Source organism: Antennarius striatus, chromosome 2 (assembly GCF_040054535.1).
Source record: "Antennarius striatus isolate MH-2024 chromosome 2, ASM4005453v1, whole genome shotgun sequence".
Classification (NCBI taxonomy): domain Eukaryota; kingdom Metazoa; phylum Chordata; class Actinopteri; order Lophiiformes; family Antennariidae; genus Antennarius; species Antennarius striatus.
Genome location: NC_090777.1, coordinates 17,345,100 through 17,367,895, shown reverse-complemented (window position 1 = coordinate 17,367,895; position 22,796 = coordinate 17,345,100). Strand labels below are relative to the sequence as shown.

At 39.3% G+C, this 22,796-nt stretch overlaps 1 protein-coding gene across 3 annotated transcripts in view; it reads left to right on the top strand.

The window, feature by feature from the left end:
• Window positions 1–22,278, top strand: part of LOC137588490 (TOX high mobility group box family member 2-like) — a 79,253-nt gene extending 56,975 nt beyond the window's left edge. Inside the window, exons 4-8 of one of the 3 annotated variants that reach the window (XM_068305629.1) lie at window positions 12,994–13,224; window positions 15,805–15,885; window positions 17,976–18,374; window positions 18,877–19,016; window positions 20,349–22,278. In XM_068305629.1, the coding sequence (XP_068161730.1) occupies window positions 12,994–13,224; window positions 15,805–15,885; window positions 17,976–18,374; window positions 18,877–19,016; window positions 20,349–20,391 (894 nt within the window). In that variant the 3' untranslated portion in view covers window positions 20,392–22,278. The remainder of the gene's footprint in view (window positions 1–12,993; window positions 13,225–15,804; window positions 15,886–17,975; window positions 18,375–18,876; window positions 19,017–20,348) is intronic. The other 2 variants (XM_068305621.1, XM_068305614.1) reach the window with 2 other exon arrangements.
• Window positions 22,279–22,796: the final 518 nt, after the last annotated feature.

The following is a 22,796-nucleotide window of genomic DNA, read 5'->3' as shown; positions in this document are numbered from 1 at the left end:
TTGCGATAAATCACCGTACAAACAGAGACTTGCACACACTGTGAAAGGTCCAAAGATTTATGTAACACATTCATGTTTCCCACTTCCACATTTTAGTGCTACTCTAGCAGAGCCTGGCTAATAATAGCCGCTATTAATATTTCTTGTTGCCTAGCAACCCCAGCAAGTAATAGCTTACTCTGGAAAAATAGATGACCGATAAGGAAGAAGGAGGAGGGGGGTTGGAGAGGTTTGGGGGAGGGGGGGGGGTTCAATTCATTTATTATCTCCAGGGACAAGAGGAGCTTATTTCTGAAGCCATGGAATGGGAAAGTAGAATGTATATTGAGAAATATTTTAAAGAAATTGGAGATGACGTTATTTTCATTTTGGCTCCATTAAGGATGTTTCATTTGATGCTTCCCCAACAACGGCCATCAACCTTAATTTTTTTACTGATACAGGCATAATATGAAAGATTGAATTTATGTCTGCTGAATGTTTAAAGAAAAACAAAGAAGGATGGAAACAGGCGCTCTCCGTAAGGGTCGGAAATGAAGCGATAAGCCTTTGTGTTTGTTTGTTGGACTGTAATAACAAAGGCCTCATAGACAAAAATTGGAGGAGATAGCTGGATGCTAATCGTTCAACAGTCATCTTTCACCGTGGCTGAAGGAGCAAATAAAAAGTTGACATTGTTACCTTAAGGATAGACTGAGCTTCAATGAAAGCTTTCCATCAGTGCACATACAAACCTCCTACAAGTACAAGCTCAGCTGGAGCAACAGATACGCTTCATCTCAAGGGATGTTGTTGCTGGTTTTTGTACAACATTTAGCCTGAGGCTAAAGCTCTGTAAACTTCTCCCTGCTTTGGGATTCTCTTTTTCAGCACACATCGATCCTACAGCAAACACAGTTAAATCATTACAGGATTGAGAGCAGAGGATTGATCGTCATCCCTCTGCATAGGCAACAAATTTTGCATCGGTTCATCCTGAAAACTTTAAAAGCTGTAATTTCTTTTAATTTAGGGTTGACCTGTGAAATCTTAAGACTTCTGGTTTGTAGGAAAAGGATGTCTCTCTATTTTTTTCTATGCTAAATATATTCACTCTGACAGTTATTATACGTTTGTAATTATGGATCCACTAGTAGCAGCAATAAAATCTGCTAGAATGATAAAAACAGGTGTCAAATACATATATGGGGTCTGAGGAGAATTTCTTTGCTTTATAATTTGATACTCATTGAGTTTTGGTTTTGGTGAGCACATGTCGTCTAAACTGCCGTTTTGAAATTGCTCTATTGATGAGGATTCCACCAGGCAAAAGCATCATCACAAGTGTAATAAAAGACAAATCTTACACTCCAAAATTCTTTTAGATTCTTCTCAATCCTCCCCACAGTGCTGACCTTCTCTGTCAGTTCCTTTAAATTGAGTCATTTGGTGCCAAGTCTTGGATGTCTGAATGCTGTAAACACACCTATGAGTGAATGCTCATAGCTGAAGGAGAATCCCTGTCTCATCCTTCGCTGTCAGGGTTTCTGCCATCCCAGTGCTCAGGGAAGACGGTGTCACCCAGAGGTCTCATGTTCAACAAGCCCAACAAGGTCTGTCTGGGGCAACGGTGGCGGAGGCTGTAAGCAAGACCTCGCCCCTAGCCCTTTGTAAAAAAGAGGAGGTGAACTCACCAACAGACAGTAATGAGGGGTCTCGGATGAGTTTGCAGAACAACACCGACACGCAGCCTTGAGGGGCCCCAGCACATTTAAATATTGAAATAGAGCACCGGCCTCTGTCTCATTACCGGTGTAATGAGGCAGGTTAGGGAGAAGGAAAGCCCCAACAGCCAAAAAAAGTCAGCCGCCAGTTTTACAATTGATATCACATATTCAGTCAGATGACTCCAGATGGGAACTTTGTTTGGTTTTGTTAAACATGTGGTGCAGATTAATGTTTTTGGCAGAATGTGTGATAGGCCACCGGCAGTTGAGTTTTAGCATCCTGCTTGTGTTATTTTTGACCAATTACTGTTGGTATCAAGGGTAATTTGTCAGTCGTAGATGCTGCTGTGGTAATTAGTTTTAAAGCTGCATTAAATGATTTTTGCTGCAGTGATTGTTGTCGGGTTTTGGGACTGGTATTTCTGGCCACTTGAGAGTAGAAGAATTCCACAACCAGCTGTTGGGCAGATGCCTGAATTTATTAGGTCGATTGAAACAAATTGGCAACTACTTGTTAACTGATAAAATGCTGTAATTTTTCAAGTGAAAAACAGTCGTATATTTGCTCAATTACAAAACAAAATTAATTGCTGCAAATTATCTGTGTTTTGGTTCCTTTGGAACATCAAATTAATTGATAGATAGACAGATACATATATACTTTATTAATCCTGGAGGAAATTGCACATATCCCATGCTCAGGCATTACATAATGAATAAATACTGGATAAACACCTGGAGAAAAAGAAATACTGACATCACAGGACATACCACAAGACATACACTACACTAAATGGTATAAAATTAAATAAAATTCATTCAACCATGTGCTGACCTCGCCACCTCCCCCCTGCTCCTCCTGAGAGAGTCATTGTACCCCCTGATGGCACGGGTACAATGAATTATTTGTAATAATTATTTTAATTATTTGGGTATTTGTTTTTGATAGCAAAAACAAATAGTGGGTCAGTTTTAATGAATAGTAAAAAGGATTGCTAATTCAGATCTTGTGTATGATTCTGTCATTGATTACATGTTAGTTCCCATCTACCCATCCAGAAACATGACCATTCAGCATGTTGAAGGTCACCTGATGGAATTGTGCTCATTCTAGTTTATATTCATGTGCAAGACAGAAAAACTCAATGGATTAGTACAAGTCTTTCCGCTTTGTGTAAGTTACAGTACAGTATTGTGTATCTGCTACTTGTACTGCATGTGTGCGATTGTTTCCAGGATTAGTCTTTGTCAGAGTCACTGATCACTACAAGGTTATGTGAGCTTGGCTTAATTTGACTTCATTTAATCAGCGAAGGGACATTTATTTTGCATCACTTGGCATTGAGGGCAGTCTGGGGAGGGCAGAGCATAGCTGTTTTAAAGCCACAACATAATAAGGATATTGACAGCTGCTGTTACTGAAACAGTTAGATGGAAACTAGAGATTCTTAAGTTCAGAGTGAGCTTTTCTTAACATTTAATTAATTTATGCTGCAAAAATGTCTCAGACCTGTGATATACAGAAGGAAATAAAAATACACAGGAACATAAAGAGTGAATTTAATTTAAGGTGTGCTCAATCTGTTGTAAACAGTGAAATCTCAGGGACGTGTCTTCCTCTCTTGGTCCTGTAGACAACCTACAATTGCAAAGCTAGAGCCGTCTTAAAATAAACTTAATCTTAAAAATATGGGGCTGAAAATTTCAATTTGACTTGACTTCTCATGCTCGGTGCAGCTGGATTACTTTTTTTTTTTTTTAAATTGAAACTGCAATTGTTTTTTTTTTTTTCCCAGTGTAGGTTTTAGACATATCTCATATGACCTGCTTGCTCTGCTGCCTTTCACAGGGATAGATATGACATCTCAGTGACGTTCCCAGATAAATCACTGTTTGTAACAGTAGAAATGCTTTCTGTTGTGACTTTTCATTTCAAAACAAGACAGATGCCCTTCTGTGCTGCACTCCACAGTAGGGGTGAACAATGTGTCTTGTAGTTGTCAGGAGAAATGACAGGTAGATAATTGGGAGGGCACTCCCATTTCATTTAAACCAAAACAAGTAGGCTTCCAAAGACATTGTGCTTTTGAAAAGTAAAGCTTTGTTTTGTGCAGGTTATCACGCAGGGTTCAGAGTGAAGTAATGAAGAGGAGTATTAACAGATTGAGCATTAAAAACAAACACTCGTTCATTGCAACTCATGAATATTCATGCACCTAATTCAAATAACCTTAGGCAACCATTCCGACTAATGAATGTTTCAGCTCGGTCACAGAGGTTTGAGCACTGAATTACAGCTGACTGTCTGACATCATTCTGTACAAGGGTAAATAATTAGGAATGGCATAAACAGATTTCAGTGGTGACCAAAAATACATCCACATAACAATGTCTTACATTGTGACGTTAGTTACGGGGCTCTGACGCCCCAATGGAGACTGTGATGACAATGAAAAGAACAGCATTGGGAAGAAATGGTGATAATCATTCGTTGATCAATTAACAGAAAATAGTTAATGCTTCCATTTACAGCTGTCGTGGTTAGTTGATGCAAAGAAAATTAGTCAACAACTGCTTTGAGGACTCATTCATTTCTAGGAAGTTTCCTAACGGTTAACCCCTTGCTTTTAGCATCTTAAATAGAAGCGTCGTTTCTTTTTCATTCATTGTAGTGAATGAAGATATTTTGGTGTTATTAGCTGTTGCTGGAACAACAAATACACTTTGATGTGATTTCATTGTTCACTAGGAAATTTTGATTAGCCAGTCACAATCACAAAATGATGATTTTTTTTTTTTTTTAAACGAAGACAATTGTTTGTGGCAGCCCTAGATCTAGATCTGGCATCTGACACAGGAGCTTTGTGCCATTTTAAATAGAATCTTTGGGATTTTATCAGTTGCTGTTTTGACAAAACAACTCATTTAAAGATGCAAATTTAGGAAATTCTCATTCGTGTCCCTTTCCTACGTAGAAAGAAGAAAGAAAGAAATCATCTATTAATCCCCTGTTGGGCAAATTATTAGTTCACTCTATTGTTAGTTGTTGTTAATCACACACATACACACACACACACACACACACACACACACACACACACACACACACACACACACACACACACACACACACACACACACACACACACACACACACACCTATCCACTGTCAGCTCACATTACAAACTTTTTGGTCCACATGGGCCTTGGTTATTACCAATAAAAATGTTTTCTATTGGTAATAACCGACAGTTAAATTGATAGAAATAAATTATGATAATTTAATCAAATACATTAATTTGTAGCTCTAAACTGTTAAACATGCGTATCCAGGAAGAGATGAAGAATCAAATGGGAAAGGGTCTGGGTTAACTACACATGTTTACATGCACCACGCTGGCGTTAAAAAGCCCAGCACTCTGACACTGTGCACAAAGGAGATTCCCACTGTCTGCTTAGAAAGGGGCCTCGGCTTCTTCCTTTGAGGGATCAGCGTGGTGACTTGTCCTCCTCGCCACTGCCGCAATGCTAATTAGGCCCACCACAAAGCCAGCCTGTGGGGATAATGTCCCATTATTAGAGTCATTTGTTTCAATTAACCGCTCTGTGATTCTACAATAGCACACCGCAGCTCAGTGCAAAGAAGCCATTACTCTCACCCAAGGAATCACTGAGGTTTGGGACACTATTTGTAAGAGCTTTATGGATACCTGATCCTGCCAGCAGTGGTGCTGCCAGACTCCACATACTGTCTGCTCACAGATGAGTTGATTTGGCACTGAGAGAGAGTGAATAACTCCTTAATTCTATATTTTTTTACTTTTACTGTCGAAAGGCTTGTTATTATGAAATTTTGTAATCTTTGTGCAGTGATTGAAAACTGATTGAAGCAGACATTATTGACTCAACCAGACTGTTGTTGCTCCTCTTTACATACCAAGAGCATTGTTTACGGATAGAATAACTATTCTACTGCCCTGGACTTATTACCAACTTATAATTTTAGACTGCAATCAGTTTTCTTTCTGAGAAAGTCCCTCTTTCTTTAATGCTGAAATCATAGATTTTATATTTAGTGGAATTGACTTTTGTACTTTTTATTACTTTAGCAGACAAAAAAAAACCAAAATGCTTTGACGGCAATTCCTCATTTCTATATTAAACTTGAAATGATTTGCGTGGTGCCTTTATGATCACAAACAAGCAACCTTCAATAATCCTCAGTCCTGCTGTTTGTGTGCACGTGCATTCTGCTGGCTGCTAGTTGCAGGTGCATAAGACAAGAGCACATTAGCTTTTGACAGTGATTTGTTGCCTGATGTTAGAGGAATAACATCAATAAATTTGTGCAATGACTTGCATGTCAGATCACCTTTTCCTGAATATTTGCATGTTGTATTTTGGAGTGAGCTTCACTGTAAACAACCTCACTGTTTTGGACACTTAACAGCACTAGTACAAAGACGCTTATCAACTTCAAATGCTGCAATATTTCAGAGCACTTTTAGGTCCTTTCAACTCTGGATAATGGAAACTTCGATTGTTACCAAGAGGTTGCTGCCCTGTGATGCCTCTGTTGCCAGGCTCTCTCATTGGCTTTCTCCCCCCCTGCTGCGCAGATGTTTACAAAGAGACATCACCAGCTCACATTAACAAGGTTCAAGTTGTCCCCTCGGGCTGTTGCTATGGAAATAACCCAGCTATGGTTGTTCATTCATGTTTGATTAATTTTTTTTTTCCCTTTCTGTGCATGTTGCTTCCACAAAGACCTCATCATGGGAACATTTCATCTTGAAAACAAACAATAAGAACAGATGAATATATCCAAATCGGTTTTATTCACTATTACTTCTTTTGGGGTATTTTGTGGGTGTTCTTTGTTGATAAAACATTTAATATTGCATTAGTATAGTAATAATGTTGATAAAACCTCACTTTTGAAGCCTTTGAAAAATGTTTTTTTATATAATTTTGCAGGCGTACCTGGACAGAAGATAAGCACTTTGCTTTTTTCCTCCCTCCTAAATTGCACTGTGCGCTGTTGAGCTACAGCAACCCACTGGGGCCAATTAGGATGCCAGCAGAGCCAGGAAGTGCATAGCAGATGCTTTTGCCACTATTTATTAAAATCCAATCTGCAGGGGCCCCTCCAACTGCTCGTTAAACTACCGTTAATCTAATTAGCTCTCACTTGCCACTGTTTTAACCACATTACCAAATACATGGGCCTCGACTTTGCAATTTAGGCTGATTAAGCAGGTCCAGTGCTGTTAGGCAGCGTTTGCACGGAGGAGGTCCTCAAAGCTGCCAGTCATCTTACAGAGTCAAATAAATTAGAAGCTTAGCTCCATGATGGCTTTGGGCTGAAGTTTGAATTGTAATGTTTGCAATTGAAATATTAATTGAAATAAAAACCATCTTGCCAGATCAGGAGAGCAAGCCTGCACCTAAAAATGTCACATCTTAAAGGGCTTTTGTATTTGCAATGGTATACACGGTATAAGAACTGGATACAAATTCCATAGTGGGGTGTTTATAATTCAGGTCTATGCAATCCCCACTGACATCCTTTCATGTCTTATAGATATCAGGTATAATTCTGCACTTCCAGTTCATTATTGTTTTGGCTGGTCTGGATTTGATGAGTGCTGCTTTCTGGACAAGTGCCTGTTTCTACTCAGAGATGTGTGCGCAGGTTTTGACATGCAGTCCGGCTCATTACTTACAGATGGGCAGTCTGACATGGAGCTGTAATCGCTTCCAGATGAGGAGGGCTCAGAATATATATTTTAAGCATATTTCATCCATCACGCTTTCATGGTGAGCTAGATGATGAGAACGCACAATAAAGAGGCACAGGGGCAATCGGAAAAAAAACTGGCATGTTAAGATATGAGGAATTTATAGGCTCCTGTGGTTAAAGTTGACAATCATATGTTGTAATTACCTTACAGAATGTAAGAAACTATTATAACAGACGTGCTCTAGTTTGGATTGTCTACATGGCACCTGCAGAGAATCTAAGTTGACATAAGTTTAATGGTTGAGCTTTCAAACAGCTTTGTCGACATTCTCCTCTTGCCTGCCATTTTTAAAGGCTACAATCTTCACAGTGTTTCTTTAAAGCGCTGGGTGAAACACATATATAAATAACAACTACAAGTATGTAATTTATTCCAAAATGTAAGCCCAAATCTTTCTCTTCCCTACTTACGGAAAACTGTTAAAACATACTTCAGTGTCTTTTCTCTTCCACACTAAAATTATCTAGATTGGAGAAAAACGAAATCATTCAGTTGCCAGTATATGTCTTTAAACCGGCTCATGAAAGACATGAGTTAGGGTAATGTATTGTTGTATTTTTGTTACTCTGCACAGCCCTCAGAAAGCCACTGCAACTTACAACATGCGGTGGAAATTGCAGAAAAATTGTATATGGCATCTTGAAATTCCATTATTCTCTCTCCTGCTTCTCTTACCATGACCATTTATCTATTTATAAACCCACAAAGGCTTAGAGTCTATAACAGCTGCACTAAGCTGCACTTCTCTCTAGTATGCTGGTCTGGAGGGGTCCATGCTTGCACTGTCGAAGAGATGCATTCCACTGAACCACTTTTTTTTCATGAATATCATGGCTTAGTGTCTTTACAACATACAAAAAGTAAAATATACATTGGAATATTTTACTTTTAACTATCTGTGCCAAGTTTTTCCTAGCACTATGGTGTTTAGTAGCATGTCAGTCATCGTTCTGTTTTTCTGTTCTGGCAGTTTCACTATTTTCAGCAGCGGAACAGCAAACGCTGCAGAGTTAGCAACTAGCTGGGGAGCATTCAGAAGCTAAAGAGACAGATGTTTTCTTGAATGGGATTTGTAGAACAAACAGAACTACAAAGAGCGTGAAAATTTATCCTGCGTTCATCAGATGGTGTCCTGAGCTCATCCAACGTGATGGTGTCAGTGTAAGCACTCCACTGTGCTTCGAAGCCTTATCCTGCTTCTGCTCTCATCAATAAAAGCTGCTTTAATGTGTGATAGTTTTCATTCATAATAAATTCCATGTCATTTGATTCCTCCACACCTCTTAAAAAGCACTCAGTAATATCTATTCCTAAAACAATGCTAAATTAAAAAACAGAAGGACAACGTACTGTATCTTAAAAAGTGTTTTTGTCTCACCGCCTGAACAGGTTGTTCAAATGTCTTTGCTTGTTTCTGAAGTATTTACCGACTGCTGTCTATCTGGCTCTAAAGCCACTCCAACAAAATCAGCCAATCACAGCCTAAAACACAAAGATAGCTCATTCTAATGACTGATGAAGTTACTTGCAGGCACTTAACATTTCATATTAACTCAGCTAGTCATACAATTTTTTAGCTCAGCTTCAGGATGCCATTAACCAAAAAGTTAACCAGCTTGCCACTGGATTTGCTGTCATTAACCTGGCCGACATTAGATGTTTTGTGTCGATACTGTGTTGAGTTCTATCAAATAACCCCATTTCACGAAGAGTGGGTGGAGCTGGATAATATCCTCATGCAGACACCACTTACCACATGCTTTATTTCAGAGAGACAGCGATTGTGGTGCAGCTGAAAAGACTGAATTCTAAAACTTGTCAAATTAAAAGTTTTTATGCAGACTGCATGCAGTCTGTATCTGTTCTGACAGCCTTTCAGTGACTGTTTACTTACATGCACTGAAATATGTCATTATTTTCTTTATTATTTCTTTATTTAGATCTAGAGTTTTAATTGAAACTCCTTTAAACATTGAAACTTTTTTATTGCAAACCATCAAAGACACTGCTTGTAGTTTTTAAGTTTTCTGAAAATGAATGCAAAAAAACAAAATAAAACCAAATTCAAAACTGGTTGAGGTCTGCTCCTTATCTGCCGGCTGCCTCCTGTTTCATTTGAAGACAATATCAAGTCATTTCAATAATGCGAAAAGAAACATTAGTCAATAATGAGCAGCCTTCCTATTAAAACAGTATTGTGTTGTTGTTTTTTGCCAAACAAATAGCCTTTGTATTTATACAAATTTTCATTCAGACATCATTTTCCTGCAAAAACTATACATTTAAAAATATCCATCTAAAAATAGGCTTCCTGTGTATTATTTGCTAATGGTTGTTGGCGAACTCCATCCCACCCCTAAAGCTTTAGAAGTGGGTGGCATTCAGATGTGATTTAGTCTTGTGTTCGGTGTCTTCATCATACTTCGGTATAATGACATCACTGTGTATCGCCTCTGAGCAGGGTCTGTTTGTTTTTATGACCTTATGAAATGATGCACCATGCAGCACTTGGTTCACTTTGCTGCTCAGTGTATATAACGATGATACATATATTCAAGGTGCTGTGATTGGACACTTTTACACTCTCCTATACTATTACCTGGTTTTATTGTCTAATGTTCATGTCTCTTAAAATCAGTTGGTCCTGAGTCTGCACCTGTCCTTTTTGTTATCTATGCTCTTCCCTCTCCATCCCTCTGCCTCCCCTTCTCTTTTTATCTGCTCTCTCTACATCAACTCTCTCTTTTCCTTTGAATCTCACTCTCCACTCTATTCTCACTCTCTCTGACTTCCTCCTTCCTTCTATCTTTCTGTCTGTCTGCTGTTTTAATAGTGACGCAGTTATCAGACTGTCAATTCTAATCTTGTCTTGCCAGTGTAGAGCTGTCCATTCATTATTAGAGCTGCCCCCTTCCCTATCTGTACCCCAACCTCTACCATTACCCCTTCCATTTCCCTCTTCCCCCTTCCCTCTCTCAGACAAGAGAAATCCTGATTAACCATGGCTCGCTCTGTAGTTCAGACTTTAGCTTACAAACTACAGTATTCAAACATATATTACTCCTCTACAATTCTGGACATGTTGGTCTCATAGACAGTAACGCACATGTTGTTTAAGGCAACCTTTAATTTTGATCTCATGAAGATGTTCACTGTCTAGATTATATTTATACTGCTGTTGAAGAAACTTTGTAAACATGTAGGGTTTAAATGTTTAATATTTCTAACTCAGCTGCAGTGCTGTAGGACAAGAGACAAATTTGCAGCGGTCTGAAATGTGAATAGCAAGCATCAGAAACTAATGTCAAGGCATCAGCCACAAAGAGCTACTTTACAGATTTACTATTTTGCAACAGTCACTATGGGAGAAATCCATTGTAGCGGAGGAACAGATAGCAATCTCCCCACAACAGTATCTGAAAATAGACCAGAGAGCAGTGAAGCCACAATATGTTGTCTTATGAATAAGGGATGTAACTCTCATCTTCTCAACTGACAACAACAGCAGCTATAATCATCACTGTTTTCTGCACCTGAAGAAGGAAAGTCAGGAAAATAAACCTGATATTGTGTTTAGGATATGTGGCATGGCCAATCCATCCTCAATAATTTGTAGAAAAATCACTCAGATTATTGTGTCTGATGAAGTAAAAATAGGAAAAATAAATTCTTGTGCCAATATTTGTTTAATTTTGTACTCATTAAAGTACTTAAGTATAAAAGCTGATATAAAATCTGATTTATTGTATTGAACTATTGGTGCAAACAAACAAAATATCATAGAAATCTGAAAAGACTTCTTTAAAATGTCTTGATTGATGAAGACACACAAGCATGCCACACCAGAGAGCAACATGACGGAACATACCTTTTCTTCTCCCGGATGATTACATCAGTGATTGATTGTCATCAGTCTGTCCTGTGTGAGAATGTATGAAAATATTCCTGGATATTATTTAACCGTCTTTTTTCTTATTTTTCTGTTTCATTGGTCCCCCTTCAGTTTATTCTATTTTCACTTCAAAGACTCGGGTGGATCAGATGTAATTTCAAATGCCTGTCTTCTGTTTCCTTGCAAGGGATGATTATTTTTTAATGAAACCATGCATACTCTCACACACACACAAAATAGAATTACCTGCAAGCAGTGAAAGAGACAAGCCATACTTTTACATTAGCATGAATGAATACATCCATTCATTTCTGCACACTACAGAAGCCATTTTGAAGTTTACTGTAGCTGCCAAATGTGCTCCCGGACCTTGAATTTTGATTAGTTAATTTCATGCTGGTTGGAATACATTGTGTTGTTTGGCTGCAAATGCTTTGCTGAAACAATGTGATTTTCAAAGGCAGTCATTTCCTGTTTCTGAAACGACAGTTAAAGGAGAAAAGAAGGCTTTTTCTTAATCCCATGATAAGAATAGGGTTAGATGGATTTGAACGTGTTTAAATGTCCTCAAGTTGCTATTTGATACTCGCACAGAGACAGATATGTTTCATAGTTTGTTCTGCTGAGTTTTAACACTGAAACCGAGCATCAGTACGTCATAAAGGATAGGATTAAAAAAAATATATATAACCAGATGAAAAACAAACTCGGGTAAGCTATAAATAGTGCACATAAATATCTTTCCTTTGACATAATGCCAACGTATATCATTATATTTTCAGTATGTCATTATAGTTTCTATTATATGGATGAAAATTGGATTGTAATTTCCTGCCTTTATAGTTACCAAGAAATCAGGTTAACTGATGTTTCACCGATACTAATGGCAACATCAAGCCATCATTTCTTTCTTGCCATCCTTCCTCAGCTGCATCTCTTCTCTCTCTTTCCTCTTATCTCTCTCTCCCCACTCCCTTTCCTCTCTCACTCTCCCCTGCTTGATGTTCTCTCTTCAGAAAAAGGAGGCAATTTCCATATAGAATCACAACCAGGATCAGGTGACCTGGATTTGACTCCCCATCAAAGCCCCTGCACAGAAAATGAAAATGTATTCATGTGTATTCGATTGAGTGCATCACACAGATGTGAACAGTTTTTGCCTCCTGAAAATTGCCAGTGAGATTGCAGTGTGTTATTGTTGACAAACCAACAGGGTCCATGTTATGAAAAATATAGACGTAATCCTTTTTATGACTCAGAAAATGGAACCGAATTCTTTGTAATCTACGTGAAACAAATGATTTAATGAAAAAAAGAAAATATCCACGAATTCAGCACTTCTCTCCCCCTCTCACAGAATGTTTATTGAATGTTTTGTCTTGCTATTTTGCCTATGCTGAGCAGCAGTTGGTCTCTAGCTACTGGTTATTATTTACCTGTTATTTTGGAAAGCCATTGTGCCCATAAATGCACCACATACTAAAGGACTCCTCAAGCTTCTTCCCACAGTAGCTGCAGCAACACAATTATTTTGAGTGATTGATTTATAACCAGCATCCTCTCTTCTCTCCATCTATTTTCCTGCCTCCAGCTTAGTAGTGAGAAACGGGCTTCAGCAGAGATGATGAAGCCCAAACCCAAACCTCAAAAGAAGAAGAAGAAGAAGGATCCCAACGAGCCACAGAAACCTGTGTCGGCCTACGCGCTCTTCTTCAGAGACACCCAGGCGGCCATCAAGGGCCAAAACCCCAATGCCACCTTTGGAGATGTCTCCAAGATTGTGGCCTCGATGTGGGATAGCCTAGGAGAAGAACAGAAGCAGGTAAAAAAAAATATGAGGGTCTGAAATATCTGAAACAGTAGAGTGGATTAGGAAACACACTTCAATCCCTGATATACAAAAAGGTTCAAGGACACATGTGCATTGCTCGTAAATCAAGCCCAACACACAATCACATGCACACCTTCTGTTTCAGCCAGAAGAAAGGCATGCATGCTGCAGCAGGCGAGAAGTCGTTCCATGGTCTTATGTGCTGTGTAATTACAAAAACATTGCTGTGAGATACAGCTCACCTTAATGAGCTACTTTTTCTCTCCCTAAAGATAATCCATCCATATATCCCCAGTCCCCTGGCTCTCATAAAAGTGATTTTCTTTCTAAATTTAATACAACAAAGGGAAGGAGGGAAGGGGAGTCCTCTGTGCAACGGCAGCTCATAAAGCAGTCTGAGACTATAGAAGTTGGACATTTTACAGAAAGGAAACGGTCAAAATGGGAAAAATATAAATGCACCAGGAGAGATCTCAGGAGTCAGGGACTGATTTGTCATGCAGTGTGTAAATAGTCTCATACCCGAGTGCTAGTGCACCCCAACAAAAGCAAACAATCACATATTCTCACACAATTGAGAATATAAAAGATGCAGTTGTGTAGCGACAGCTACACAACTGCATCTTCTGAGGTTTTCTTAGCTGTGCTGAATCCATCAAAAATAAGATGAGAAAGTGAAAATCATCTTGCTGAACCGAAACTCTCACAGAAGGGACAAGCTCAGGGACAATCCACACTTCCTTTCCTCAACCCTCCATGGCCAACGCTTCCACACCACACATCATCATTGGCCCTCTGAGGAACAGGAATTTGTGAAATTTTCATTTCCACTATTTATTCAGAATTAGTTCCTGCCAACAGCATCGTCTCGCTTTGGATTTAGCTGAAAGGTATCTGTCCAAGAGGAGTCCTGTATTGTTCTTGTTCAGTTTAACATCATCGCAAAGTCAATGGAAAGATATTGAAAGCTAACAATGATAATTTGGAGGAAGAAATGATGGCTTTCTTTTCTTTTCTTTTCTTTTCTTTTCTTTTCTTTTCTTTTCTTTTCTTTTCTTTTCTTTTCCTTCCCTTCCCTTCCCTTCCCTTCCCTTTTCCTTTCCTTTCCTTTCCTTTCCTTTTCCTTCCCTTTTCCTTTCCTTTCCTTTCCTTTCCTTTCCTTTCCTTTCCTTTCCTTTCCTTTCCTTTCCTTTCCTTTCCTTTCCTTTCCTTTCCTTTCCTTTCCTTTCCTTCCCTTTTCCTTTCCTTTCCTTTCCTTCCCTTTTCCTTTCCTTTCCTTTCCTTTCCTTTCCTTTCCTTTCCTTTCCTTTCCTTTCCTTTCCTTTCCTTTCCTTTACTCAAGAACTACTGTTGTTAGTTTATTTTCCTATTGACAGTAATATTTTGACATTAGATAGAAAATGCGTGCTGATGTACTGTAAGATACAGTTGTTATTTTTAATACTGTTTTCTCTTGGTGTGGAGCATCAACTCATCTAAAACTGTCCATCACCATTACATATCGCATTGGAAACTCTCCAGGAACAAAAGCTGACATCATCAAATTTGTGATAACATATTAATTGCTCAGACAGTGATTTAAAACATTTTTAAGTTCCATTCTCATGTTGTGCTTAGACTTTTTTGCAATTAAGGAATTTGGCTTTCTTTTCTTGTTACAAAAAGTACATGGCAGCATATTTATAGTTCTCAGAGATAGGTGTTGATTAGATCATCTATTTTGGTATTGGTACAAGTGATAATGATGGAACTGGTATGACATACTAACATAAAAAAGAAACACTGAAAAGCCTTCCTGGTTCTTTCTCTTATCTGTTTTGTATAATAAATGTGATTTCTCCTATAGCACATACAGCCTTCTATAGACAACCTACATCCTACACAGCCAGTACTTGTGTGCAAAAACACACACACACACACATGTACTCAAAAACCTTGATTTTCATGCAAACACATTCATTCAAATGCATCAGCAGCATTTAGCTGCATGACAACAGGGGTCGATACATCACTGGAACAATATAGAAAGCACTTTCAAACAAAAGTCATGCGCAGTCAGAATCATATCCTAATGTTGCAAATGACAACATCCATTGTGGTGTATCAGTAATGTCACTATGCTGAGAGGATCGTGATTGTGGAGTGGGGGTTTGGGGGGGTAGAGAGAGAGAGAGAGAAGTTTTAGTTCATTTCGCTAGGTGGATTGGAATGGAAATGATGTGTTGCTACAATAGAGGGAGACACATTGAGATGAGGGAGTTTTAGTGCCCTGATGAGGAAATAGAGATGTTCTGTACCATTGATTCTGATAGAAAGGGAGACATTAAGATGTGTGTGTGTGTGTGTGTGCGTGCGTGCGTGCGTGTGCGCATGCATGCGTGCGTGTGTGTGTGTGTGTGATTGTGTGTGCATCGGTGCTAGTGTGTGTTTTTGGGTGATGTGTTTAAGGATGTGTATATAGTGTGTGTTTTAGCATTCAGAGACAGACATCTGTTTCTGCACATTTATGAACATGTCAACCTCTCCTCTCACCCGAAGCCTCTTGTTTTGATTTTTTTTTTTTCTTCACAGGCATACAAGAGAAAAACAGAAGCAGCTAAGAAGGAGTACCTGAAAGCCTTGGCCGCATATCGAGCAAGTCTGGTTTCCAAGGTAACGCTTATGACACACTGGCCATAGCTAAGTCTGATGATGGATTGGATGGAAAATCCCTGCTAATGGCTGGGCGGGACTTCCCTGGAATGAGTTGGTGGTGGGTGGGAACATAAGCTAAGAGAGCAGGCCATATATGGAACAATACCTGATTTCCATAGGGCACACATGTTGGGGGTTGGAGATTATGCTTGATGTAGTGATATAGTTGGGGGAGGGGTCAAGCAATCACAGGAGCATATGGCCGTAACACCTAGCAGAGACTGCGGAGAGAAATGATTGCTCTCTTGTGTGCTGTACATGATCTCAGGTTTAAGTTGGTTTTATAAGTCAATACCAATAGAAAATAGAGAATCTAAATGTATCCTCTTGCTTTAGATGATCGATTTCCCCATGTCATTGTCTGCAACAGGAAGTACAGCAAATCGGCACAAGCAATCATAGGTTGTCCTGCTTTTTCCACCTCTTGACACGTTCCTGCAAATTCAAACATATGACGTTCCTTTGGTCCAATGAATGATGGCATCTTGTGTATGCCAGTGTAGTAGTGGGAGAATAAAGACAGGCAAGGGGGAGGGCTGTGGATTGCATTCTTTAGTGACATCTTGTATTAACAAAACACAATGTAGTGTGGGGAAGATTCCTTTTGTCATTCCATTTGTTCTGCAGGCAAACAGTCTCATTTGTCTGCCTATATATATACACATATGTACACATACGCGGGCGCGTGTGTGTGTATGTGTGTGTGTGTGTGTGTGCGTGTGTGTGTGTGTGTGTGTCCTCTCCCCATCTATCTGTCAAGGTGCCTATTGATCATTACCTCGGCCCCAACTCATTCATACAAATGGGCTCCATTACTGACTAATCAGCGCTGATGGGTGGAGATGAGTAATCTGACAGCTCATCAAAGGGGTCTGGAGTGGGGTGGGGTGTTTTGGGGGTGCTACACCCGCTCTGTGTGATACTGTCTAATGTGAGGAAAGGTGAACTTTGGGAAATTGTGAAGGATTTATGTTTTTTGTCTGCGCTGTATTCCTGCGTGTGTGTGTGTGTGCGTGTGTGCGTGTGTTTTTGTGTTTGTGTGTCTGTTTAACATGATGCGAAAAATAAATTGAAAACTAGGAGTCTGTGGATGGATTTTAAATATATGAAGTCTTATTAACTGAAAACAATTTGAAGTGAGCTTAACTTTCAGAATCAGAAAAAAGTTTTATTGCCAAGTACGGTAAAGTTTACCATACGAGGAAGTGGTGTTGGTTCATTAAGAGGTGGAAGAGAAGCAATATGGAGTAATAAGGAATAAGGAATACAGTTTTTTTTAAAAAGTATTTACAATTTACATTATGGTGAGATGAGATATATATGGTTGGTGTTTACAGGCGAAGAAGAGAAGTCCAAAGAGTAAACTGTCTTTGCAGGGTGGTCAGGGGCAAAGGGTTATCTCAGGGTGGTGTGGTGGGGGGGGCATTGTTTCCTGAAACTTTCCTAAAACTGTATCAGACGGCTGGTCCATACAGACAGGAAACAAGCACCTGATCAGGCAGTAGTCAGACTTCACCAGTATTGATCCGGATTTATGGACATCTGTCAATCCTGGTGTCACTCTGAAATATTTGGCAATTCCAATAGCAGGATACCATAACCTCAGCTATAGATTGTAAAAGAGTGCCATCCTAAAAGAAAATGCATATATTCATCTTAAAAGAACAAATATCTTGGAAAATACAGTGATTCAGTTTCTCACAGGAAAAGGGTGATTATATTAGCTAAGAATAAAAATAGCAAACAGCTAAAGAGACGAAGGGAGCAAAGCATATTCTCAAACTCTTCCTTTAAAAAGTTGTCTGTCAGTGCAAGAAAAAGTACAGACCTGAAGTCTATCATCCTTGGAAAACTTCACAAACTTTTCAACTTGGCAGTTGTACCTGCAGTTTAATAAAACCCAGGTTGACAAATGTGTTAAGTCTGCTTTTAAGATACAGATGAGGTCTGCAGTTTCGTTTGCGAGTGTCACAGGTGCTACAATAAAATACAAGAAAGGGTGAGGAGAGAAGAATGACTGATGAGTTATTGTTTTTCGGCTTCCACAGTCTTACAGTGACCCTGAACCAAAAAGTGCCCAGCAGACCAGCCAGTCCTCCCACTTGCTGCCCCCCAAGCAGCCCCTGTATAGTGTGCCCACCCAGCCCTCTTCACCCTACCTTGGTCCACCGGGCTCCTTCCCCCTGTCGGACCTTCAGAGCTATGCTGGGCCGCCCCGCCACACCCTGGCCCCGACCCTTAGCCAATCCCAGATGCTGCCACCCAGCATGAGTGCCTCTCCCCCGACTCCCTTTCAGATCAGCCCACCTCTGCACCCCCACGCCCAGCTCTCCCTCCATCAGAGCTCACTGCTCAACCAGCCAATCCGTATGCAGCAGTCTCAGCCAATCATCTCACACCAAATGGGGCTCCAGGCTTCTCTGCATTCCCCTCCTCTCAGCCAACAGGTTTGTCTGTCCGTTCTTTATAATCTATGAAATATGAATATAATAACGCACATTAATCTTCTAAAGTTCATAGAATCATCAGAATCTATCAATAACATCACCTGCAATCACAATGACACCTTTCTTTATCGATAACTAAATTATATTTATTACCTATAAAAGGAAGAAATACTTTTCTGGACATTAATACAGTTTAATTGGCATTAGTGTCAGTTTCACAATTCAGTCCCATGATATTATTATTTTATTATTTTAACATGTAAATGAAGTAGACTGAACTTAAAAAATTTTAAATTTAATATATTACTTTTAAATTAACAATCAATCATTTACTCTGTGTTATATGAAATCAACACAGAGTAATCTCCTTATTCTAACCCACTAAGCTCAGTGGCAACACCTGGCCTCACCTCGCCATTCATGTTTGCTAAGTCATGACTTAGCAAACATGAATGGCCGGCCACCTTAAAGCATTTCTCCTATCTTCTTGTCCAATTTCCAGGGATTCTCCCATATCCAGGCTGATTACCAGAACAGTGTCGGGGGCTCACAGTCTCCTGGGGCTCCGAACCCAGTGCACGGCCAGAACCCTGAATGGGACAGCGAATACTGCAGCAGAGACTGCGGACCCAACCACTGTGGGTGAGTCCATCACACAAGTTACCAGGATTGTGTTGTGGTGGTGGTGAATGTGTCAAGGACATCATAGGAAGAGGAAAATGTCTTTTGCCTCTGTGATTCCAGTCCCCGGCATCGAGAACATCAAGCAGTTCTCTGACAGTTACTCTTTTTCCAAATGAGCTGCACTAAAATGCGTCACTTTTACTCTCAGAGACTCACACAATATTAATCATAAACTGCAATTTCCCAGCTAAAGCGGAGCATCTCCTTGAAACTGAAATGAGTAATGCAGCAATAGAACAATGCTATTACCAAGCTCAGGAAAAGGGTGACATCCAATTAAGTTTCCCTGTGTTTCGCTTAGTACACATTGCCTTATTGAATCAAGCTATCCAGGCAGGTACAAGAGAAATGCAGCTTTACCTCATACCTGAATCTTGCCACTGCTATTGCGAGAGGCAGCAGAGCTTGAAGTCAGTATCTCTTGTATTTAGAGCTGATTCATCTGTATGTGAAATGGGATCACTCCTGGGCCAAATGATTTTGATTTGATGCTCCTTGAAGGAGATTGAGTCTGTGCTAAAATTGCTTGTCCCTCAGGACCATGTCATTGTAGTTTGTCATATTGGATGCCACTGTATTATTAGTCTGTCAGCAAAAATACCTGGGAGGAGATTTCACAATTTTTGAAAGTTTTGACTTTGTATTTTTGTAAGTTTAGCTGCTGTTTGCTAACATGGTTTATGTTAACTCTACGTTTCAGTAATGGTGTGTTCACACCAGACTCAAAAAGAATTCTCACTCTGGTTTAATGACCTCTCACCCCGGGATCATTTGAGTTTATTCATGTCCGTAGCTGGAGTATGTATGTCAAAACTGGAAACTCGAAACAACTTGAAAACACATTTTTCAAATTTTATCAGATGGTCCAAGTACCTCATGAACTTTTGTCCAACCTTGTCATTTATCATCCAACCTCAGCAGGTATACAGATCACTGTTGTAGTGCTCCTGACACACATGTAACTACAGTATGCTTGTCATTTGTTCCTGCATCAACGTCAACTCCAGATATAGACGTCTGCAGAATCTCAAAGCAGAAGAGGCTTTTCACGACATGTCAGTTTGTTGCCCAAGGAATTTTTCAACCTTTCATGATTTGCCCCGCATCAGTCATGTTACCCAATGCAAATTTGCATTTGTATAAAGTTTTGTGTAATTCACCACACAAAGACTTCCCTTCCTTAAAGAATGAACATACCATGAGATTTCCTGATGAAAAACTGGGTTGAAGAAGTATTTATTTTATTGACAAACATGCAGACATGCACTGATGGAATTTCTTTCTTCCCAGCAGTGGTATGGGAGCACGGGACAAGCCTCTCTACCTCACTTGAAGTTGAAAGACCTCCAAATGTCAGACTCCAGGGAGCTTTCCATCACAGTGTCATCGATGTATCAGCTTCTACACCATCTGGTTTTTCTTTATTTGTGACGGATTTTGAAAATCCCAAAGACTGCTACAGTAACTTCACCTATTTGCCAAGCACTTAGATCGGCCAGAAGCCTGAGGTTCTTGTCTAGTTTGGTTTTTTTTTTACTTACTAGGAAAAACAGTAATTTTTTCAATTTGTTTGCAAGGGCAATGAGCTGTAAGCTCATGCCAACATACTGGAATAAAGAAAAATATCTTCTCATTTTTAGAATCTTTTAAAGATGCTTTCTCTCTTCCTCACTCAATTACTCTGTGCTTGCCATGGACTACCCCCCTCCCCTCATGCCCTCACCTATCCCCCACTGCTCAAAGCATATTCAAAGCGAGAAGAGGTGACGAGTAGAAAAGCAAAAGCAGGAAACTAGAATATTCAGTAGTCATTTCAGATGAAGTGAGTGTGCTAGAGGCAAACAAATGAAATGAGTGAAAGTAAAGCAAAATTTTAATAAAGACAGTCACAAACACGTAATATGTTTGTAAATCAGTTCTGCCCATGATACTGGACTCCCTCGATTCACATCTTTCTCACAGAGTGATTGTAAATACCACCAAAATGGATCCCTCGTGTATTTAGCTGCAGTCTCCTGCTTTATTTTTTAAACATTCTTTTCATTTTTGGTTATGTGATTTTAAGAAAATTCAGTGAAGGAATACACACGCTAAAGGTTGTGTTGTTCAATGGTCATGGCTCTCTCCAAACAAGAGAAGAGACTGAAAAATGCTCCATTTCCTGCTTCAGTGACGGAGCTCTGCTGGAGAGTGTCACTTTCTTCATATGGCCTCAGGACGTTACAGAACTGCAGAGGTCAGAGGTTGATACCTCTCCTTTTAGCTCCTCCTCCTCTTGGTCAGTAAGTCCCACCCACCACCACCTGTAACCCCGCCCACTTGCCCTTAGTCCCAACACCACTTGTACAGGTGAATAAAAAACGTTGCTAAATGTGAAATGTTACTAAAGAAAAAAAATAACAGTGGCTTTTAAAGTTTTTGACTAGTTTTATTAGGTGTTTTAGAATTGTGTTGGACTCATCTTTATCATTTTCTGTGAAGAAAAAATATTCTGATATTTTGTTTTTGTTTTTTTTTCGCTGTAGCAGGACTTGCATTTCAATGGAACATAATGGAGGGTAGATATTTTCATTTTGTGTGTAAACCTGCCAAATGTACTTCTTTAATTTGTAAAGCCAGTGACAAGAGAACACATTTTGTTTTGTTGAATATCATGTTTTACAATATGGTTATTCTATTTAATTTGGTTGCAGGTTTCACATCTATTTATGAATGATATGAAGTAACATTTTGGCTTATTTTATCAGGGTGCATTATTATTATTATTATTATTATTATTATTATTATTATTATTATTATTATTATTATTATTATTATTATTATTATTATTGATTAAACATCATGATTATTAGAATATATAGGGGTTTTTTTTCCAGAAATTGTTGTTGGTGCAACACTGGTGTACCAGCATTACATTCATTTTGTGTCACAAATACTTATTTTGTTTTCTTTCGTCTGTAATAAAATGTTTAAAGTGGAGAAATAGAAGAATGTGTGTAATGCTTCTCATAGCCTTTTAACACATTTGCTACTAATGTGATGAAAAGTAGCTCCTGATAAACACATTGCCATTCTCCTGCCCATGCCTGAGGCTAATTAGGACAATCCTGGATGTTGTGAATGTCAGTGTGTTACATGGTTCATTATGTGGAGTTTCTCATTTTCCCAGTATACATTTGTTGGTTTGTTCAGTCACCATATTATATCAATGTATCGGCAAAATATTTTCGCTCGGTGGTCATATTCTTCCAGCGAAGACATTAGGATGGAGTTGAGGTTGCAGTATACGGTCTGTCAGAGAAATGCCTGGAAAAAAAAACCTTTTTACTTTGCTTTGAATTTCACAGTTGGATTAAAGGTAGAATAAGACATGGAATCTATCATCTCTTTTGAACCTGTTAGTGTCTCTCTCTCTCTCTCTCTCTCTCTCTCCCTTCTCTCTCTCTCTCTCTCTCTCTCTCTCACTCACTCACTCACTCACTCTTTTTCGCTTTTTCCATGTGATGACGCAGCGCCCCCTACAGATTATACCGTAAACTTCCCATCTTGTTTTCAAATCCCTCTAATTGGCCTCGGCCAATCACAACTCAGTGGTTTCACCTAGACCGTTTACTGCTGTTTCATGACAAAAGGCATCTTGGTGTCCAGCCTTCGTCACTATCATGACAACCACAGAGGTGCTGCTGGGAAAAGCTACAGAGACTTGTGTGACTATCAGGTGTCAACAGAATAATTGTT